Below are 6,966 nucleotides of genomic sequence, written 5' to 3'. Positions count from 1 at the left end.
TTTACTAAAGTGAAGTTGGAAGTTTAAATATTTTCGTTGCTGCAGATAAATAGCTTTAGTTAAAACTATCCAATCATGTTGAAGTATTATACATGCAGAGATTAATGCGCTCATGATCCGAAATAACTATAGTGACAGGAGGACTGCTTGTTTAAATGCACCTATTCAGATTTTCCCCAATCCATATCCATTTGGGATTATATGCAGGGTGGCTTAAAATATGGCAAGGCAACACTTATTTCCCCCCACATTCCTGTAGAGTTGAATTATTAGATTGAAGTTGAATAATAAGCACTGAGTCAAACAGCACACCCTTCATCTGCGGAGCTGTAATTAACGGGGGCAAAACGCAGGCGGTGGCGAAGAGAGGGGAGGAAAGAAAAAAAAAGCAAATTATTCCACACAAAGGCTTCTCACAAATTGGCGTCACCATTTCTCAAATTATATCATTACTATATTTTGAAAATGTTAATCTGTTGAGCGGATTTCCCGGGGGAGTTGAGTAAATTAGTTCTATTTCCGAGACTGCCTCTCTGCAAAGGCACAGCAGCGACAAGCACCTCTGATTTGCTGATTACAATTAGACTCCCCAGTTTGGGCTCCTTCAAGCATTGATAATTTTCGGCATATTAAGCACGTTTTAGCAAAGGTGATAAGTCAGTTTTAATTGAAATGAAATTATTATTCTAATGGAAGTTTGGTTATTATTATTAGGAGGCACTAGTCATTCTCAGCTTCATTTTTAATATATAAATGCTGAGGAGTGAAAAAAAAGAGATTTTGAAGGGCATTAGGGTGTCAGGATTGAATGAGGTAATTTGAAGGGAATTACTTTCTCTTCTATCAGAAATGAACTGAATTAAAAGTCCAAATCAATCGCTTTCACTTCTCCATTCTACTTTGACAGCGGCACAATTACAGATAATTAGATGGGAGGAAACTTTTAATTGTGGGATTAGAGAGAGAGAGAGAATTTGGAGGATCAGAGAGAAAATTTCCAGGCAGAGTTTCTTCCTTAAAATCGAATCAAAGGATTTGTGAGCTTAAGATGGCACCCAGCTTTTCTTTTTTTTACCCTGCTGTTTAATTGGAACTGCATCTAGTTCATTCAAATCATCCAAAACAATTAATTTATATTTAATTCTATAATTATCATCAAATCGAATAATGTGCAACCTAATTTAGATAGTTAAAAATTAACGTGCGTGAAGTTAATTGAGTAATTAAACTCCTAAACTGCTGCCTATTAATTTGTCTCCCTAATTAAAAATGAATGTGATTCTGTGCTGCTAAAGTAGGCATCATTATTGGATGGGCTGGTAGATAAGTCCTCTCTCTTATTTGGGAAGGGGATTTAGGTGGATCATAAGAACACCTATGTTAAGTTCCCATACTGAATTTCACTTTTCTGGTTTATCTGGTTATGGATAAAGTAAGACTGCTGTTGTTAAATCCTCTTAGGGTACAAGGAGAGAAAGACAAACAACTCAATGCTGACATTCAGGGCATTTGGTAGAAACAAAGTGAAGGATAAAACACCTAAAAAACGGGGACTTGGTGACATATGACACCTTTAGGATTTATGTTTGCTCTCTTCAATCGTTATTTTAAAGTGAGAGCAAAGTTTGGGCCTTATGGGAGACTTTCTTTTGCTTCACTGCTGAGTGGATTTATAGCCAAGCATCCACCTTAAAGCACCCTTAAGAGATTGGAGCACGTCCATAAATTACACTAAGCAGATGATAAATAAAGCACAAAAACTTCTAACTGATGCCAGGGAGTCTCTGAAACACATTCTAATGCAGCTCCAATAGAAGTTTTATTAAGTGTGGCTTACATGACAGCATTATATAAGACCAATGCTAATATATTTAAATCTTTACATATTTAAAAGTATTAGGTTAAACTAAAATGGAGGATCTTACTGTGTTTGTGCAGCTTTCAGACGTTTTGGCCCTATATATTTCTCTCTTTTGCAGGTAAATCAATTAATCTATAGGCAATATGATTCTTCCATTGATTAAGATCAACAGCATGTTGTCCTCATATGAGTCCAAAGAGAAGAGAATGTTTATTTTAGGGGGAGAAAAATCACTTCTCCTTTGAAAAGCTGCCAAAGGGGACAATAAGCAAAAAGGAAACAAGGCAGCGCAGCGTCTGAATGCTGGCCTTGTTCGCCTTATTATCGGGTTAATTAAAGCTAGAATCTGACAATGTCACCCGATGTAGAAAAAAAACGGATTTGAATGCAGCGTCTCTGGAGACTGTGTCAAGGGGCTGATTTCCACTGAGCCCCTCAGCTCCTCGGCTGGGCTGAGGCACTCAAATATATATTTCCTGACCTCCTACATATGTAGGTGACGGAAAGCAATTATTGATTTTTTTTTTTTTTAATGTTGAAAAGTAAATGACTGGGGAGGGATAATTTATAAGGTCGTGTCAGATGAAATTAAAAGAAAAAACCAAAAAAAAAAAAAAGTGAGAGCTAAAAGAAAGAAATAGATGGATAATTTCTGAGGAGTTGATTAAAATGAAGGGCTTCGCGCTGAAATGCAGAGGGTTGTTATTTGGTCTTGGGGGTCAAGTGACGAGCGGATTATATACTTCCTCATAATAATATTAATTAAACAATTTGCATGCTAATAGGGTAACAATTATCGCAGCTTCTGTTGAGAGATTCAGGTTATTACAACATGCCAATCCAGGAGCCAAGGGTCAGGGAGGGAGAGGGGCCAAATTTCAGCTCTGATTAGCGTTATGACAGCGTCAGTAACGTTTATCAGAATTGGTTATTTTGTGAATTAAATATGTAAAATAATAATAATAAAAAAAGACATAATTGCAAACCACATATGTAACATTTCCTAATTTTTTTTTATTTTTTATTTTTTTTTTGCTTTCATGTGTGAAATCTGAGTAAAATATTCACTACACTGCAAAAACAATCTAGAAATAAGTAAAGATTGCTTGAATTAAGTGTATTTACTCTTAATTTGAGTATAAAGTAAGAGGATTAGCCAATGGAATGAGTATTTTTACTCTTGAAATAAGATAATTAGATGAAATGCACTTGAAATAAGACAATGCAATTGTTTTTTTTCTTATTTTAAATGTAAATTGTTTTGTACCATTGGCAAAGTGTCTCACTTACCTACTCAATCGAAGAAAAAAATGCACTTATTTTAAGAAAAAATGACTTATAAAGATTTAAATTGTTTGCAATATGTGGGGTTTATATGTGAGAAGTGTTATGTTGTGCTCATCTTTCAATTTGTCATCAAGAGCTGAAACTGAAAATAAAATATTATGCATGAATGAACAACTGTGGGGAAATGTTAAAATGCCTAAAATTTATACACCACTACGAGCCCTAGTATTGCCAGCTCTTATTTGTTTGGACAAAACCGTCCGGGAGCTGCTGGCCTCATCTGTCCGCCTGCAGCCTTTTCTTCCCGGGATCCTCTGAGCCTCATTCCTCCCGGTGGGTCTCCCGTGCAGTTGCGATGTAGTTCTTATCAAAGCCCTCCTGTCTTGTTGTGACAGCTCTGATATTGTTTATTGAGGTGGATGTCAGCTTTAATTAGCAATCGATATGGGGAGCGTTTGCAGAGCGCGCCTCTGACGTCAGCGCCCATTACCGCCTCTCATTGGGTCTCATATTCCCGGAGCCTTGGCTAATTATTGGGAGGTTCATGTGGATAAAGTAGAGCTCATCCCTCCCTTCACATCATGTCCCCCGCTCGTTGGCCACACTCACTGCATGCTTTTTAAATCCCCGTCGCCGGCCTCCAGACGTCGCCTCCTTTTGCCTGCGGGATGATGGACAGCAGGATACTGGATCCACCTCACGCCCAGTTCGGAGGCTCTCTCGGTGGGATGGTGGGCTTCCCGTACCAGCTGAGCCACCATCACGTTTACGAATTAGCAGGGCATCAACTTCAATCTGCGTCCGCGGTTCCCTTCTCGATAGACGGATTACTTAATGGCTCCTGCACGGCGTCGGTGGGTAATTCCAACCCCCTCTTGTCTTCGGGTTGCGGGATGAATGGAGATAATCAGCAGTACAAACTGTCAGGTAAGCCTCAGCCTCAGCACAATGAGCCCTGCTGGAGGTTGGCCAGCTGTGGGGAAGGAAAACAGAAAGAAACAAAGGCTGGATGTTGCGACAAGTTATCTTCTCCGTGGGTTTGAGAGGCATTCTCGCCTCCCACATTATTTTCCTCATCTAACACTGAGGATTTCCTGAAGAAAACCAATATTTTTCCTCCTCAGTAACTATGAAACAGCTTTTGTTTACAATGAAAGCTTCCTGCTCCAAACAAGGGAACAGAGGCGACATCATGTGTTGCAACATCATTAAACTTTGCTAAATGTAAAGAATTAAATAAAATCCATAATAATGTATATGTTTTAGAAAACATATTCCTTGCTTTGTTTACATTTTGTTTAATATTTCTATGCTGCCAGATTCGGTGGACCCAGACAAAGATAGTCCTGGCTGCAAGAGAAGAAGAACTCGGACAAATTTCACAGGCTGGCAGCTGGAGGAATTAGAAAAGGCTTTTAATGAGAGTCACTATCCGGACGTGTTCATGAGGGAAGCTCTGGCCCTCCGATTGGACTTAATAGAGTCAAGAGTTCAGGTAAATACAAATTTAATTGTCTATTTGGTTTTAAATTTCTCTTCTTTTGCTGCTAATCTTTATTTGTTACATTTAATGCTAAAAATTACACAACCAGAATAATAATCCGAATGGAGATAAGTATATTGTTTAATATCAAGGGGGAATATTTATTTTTTAATACCATACGTGATTACTAAGGTTTGTCTGTTTTTTTTGTCCTAAATCGATCAAATGACACCAGAAATGTTTTTAAAAAACCTTTGACCTTTGATGAAATAACAGAAATAGGTGTAGGATGCTTTTACTGTTACTTTCAGGAAGTATTCCAGCACACGTTCAAACGAAAATGTATTTTTCGTTTTTGAAATTATATTTAAAAAAAAAGAAAAAATAAATGCACATTTTGCCCAATTATTTAAGATTGAGAGGTTTATTTTCCCATGTTATACCAACTTTTATTTGTTTCCTGTGCACCGAAAACAAAAAAATCATGCATATTTAGTTACTTTAACACTATTGTTTCATTTCATCCCCTGCAAACATGAAACAATTGTTAGACTAACTAAATATGAAAGAATGCATGACGTAAAGGCCTAATTAAAGGCCCAGAAAACAACACAAGAGAAAGGTGTAACCTCACTATTTGTGTAATTACCGTGTTGCAAAGACAGTGACACATTTTTGCTCTAATTAATTTGACCCTTGTATAGGGCCAGCAGTGTACACGTGTTTTCACTTTCCTCCCCCTTTCTGTTTTCCAAGGTCTGGTTTCAGAATCGCAGAGCCAAATGGAGGAAAAAGGAGAACACAAAGAAAGGACCGGGTCGACCTGCTCACAACGCCCACCCCACCACCTGCAGCGGGGAGCCCATGGACCCGGAGGAGATCGCCCGGAGAGAGCTGGACAGGCTGGAGAAGAAGAAGCGGAAACAGGAGCGTCGGCTGCTCAAGTCCCAGAATAAGCTCCTTTCTGGGGATTTATTTCACACCCCGGGCTCGGACAGCGACAGCGGGGTGTCACATGTGACCGACAGTGACCACAACACATGCCCACCCTTTGACTCAGTGAGCGGGAACCAGTCGAGGTGCGACCTCCAAAGCCAGAACCAAAGACACATAGACCGGGAAGCTGGGGGGTCCGAGCTGGACTCGCCTGACCTCAGCCACCGGTCGAACCTGTGCTCCGGTAACACCAACAGAGCCTCCAGCCTGCAGAAACTCAACCCGTTCAGCGTTGAGAGCCTCCTCTCGGACTCCAGACCCAGGCGCACCCCCGCGGCCTTACCCTCCTCCCGGCCTTTGATAGGGAAAGGACACTTCCTGCTCTACCCCATCACACAGCCGCTTGGATTCATTGTCCCCCAAACGGCCCTGAAGACGTCAACGACAGCTGCAAACTGTGAAGGAGACCCCCCAGCGGACGGAGAGCGCTGCGGCGCCTCCCCTGGATGTAGAAGCAGCTCGCCGGACGCGCAAAAAGCAGCGCAGGTTGGAAAAACCAGCCCGTCCAGGGCCGCCTTTCCAACCGGACAGCAGAGCTCTGTTATTTGCAGCGAGTCGACTTTTGAACTTATCGACTCGGACAAAAAGGAGCACTTGGAGCACACTGACAACCCCGATTCTCACAGTGACAGTGCCACACAATCAAACCCAACAGAAGACGTAGACATGGAATAAATCAGAAAAAAACAAGCCTCTACACTGGAAAAAAGAATTCTAGAAAAGTATTTTTTCTTAAAATAAGTGCATTTTTTCATGAATTGAGGAGGAAAGTGAGACAATTTGCCAATGGAACAAGACAATTTACATTTAAAATAATAATAAAAAAATATTATTATCTTATTTTAAGTGCAAATTATCTAATTATCTTAATTTAAGAGTAAAAATACTCATTCCATTGGCAAATCATCTTATTTTTCTTTTTAAATTAAAGCCAAATACACTTAATTTGAGAAATCTTGACTTATTTCTAGATCATTTTTCCAGTGTAAACAACACCTTTCATTAGGCCAAAGCTTAACCACGTTTAACTTTTACCCAAACCTCCGCAGACATTTTGAACACTTTCCTCCTTTTCTCCTTTTTCCTTTCTTTCTGCGAGTGTGTGAGAGTATCCTCTAATGTGTGATGACATGTCAGAAAAAAAACACAAGACCAACAAAAATCCTCAAGACCTGTAAGAAAATTATACTATTTATATATGTAAGGTTTTTCCTAAATAAATCTATTGTATACAAGCACCTGACACCCGTGTGAGATCTTAAACAGCAGCGCAGGACTACAGTACAGTGGGAAGGGGCTTCTCCTAAGAAAATCTTATGTTGTACTTTGTATATTGCCT

General features: G+C 39.8%; 1 protein-coding gene across 1 annotated transcript; it reads left to right on the top strand.

Moving 5' to 3' along the window:
- The first annotated feature begins 3,695 nt into the window (after nt 1-3,695).
- On the top strand, nt 3,696-6,419 carry uncx (UNC homeobox). Its single transcript, XM_015387451.1, has 3 exons — nt 3,696-4,075; nt 4,468-4,643; nt 5,388-6,419. The coding sequence occupies exons 1-3, from the start codon at nt 3,817-3,819 to the stop codon at nt 6,300-6,302; spliced, it is 1,350 nt and encodes a 449-aa protein (XP_015242937.1). The 5' UTR covers nt 3,696-3,816; the 3' UTR covers nt 6,303-6,419.
- Nucleotides 6,420-6,966: the final 547 nt, after the last annotated feature.

The sequence above is a fragment of the Cyprinodon variegatus genome, unplaced genomic scaffold (assembly GCF_000732505.1).
Source record: "Cyprinodon variegatus isolate N-32 unplaced genomic scaffold, C_variegatus-1.0 Scaffold395, whole genome shotgun sequence".
NCBI lineage: Eukaryota > Metazoa > Chordata > Actinopteri > Cyprinodontiformes > Cyprinodontidae > Cyprinodon > Cyprinodon variegatus.
This window is presented reverse-complemented; position numbering and strand designations above follow the sequence as displayed.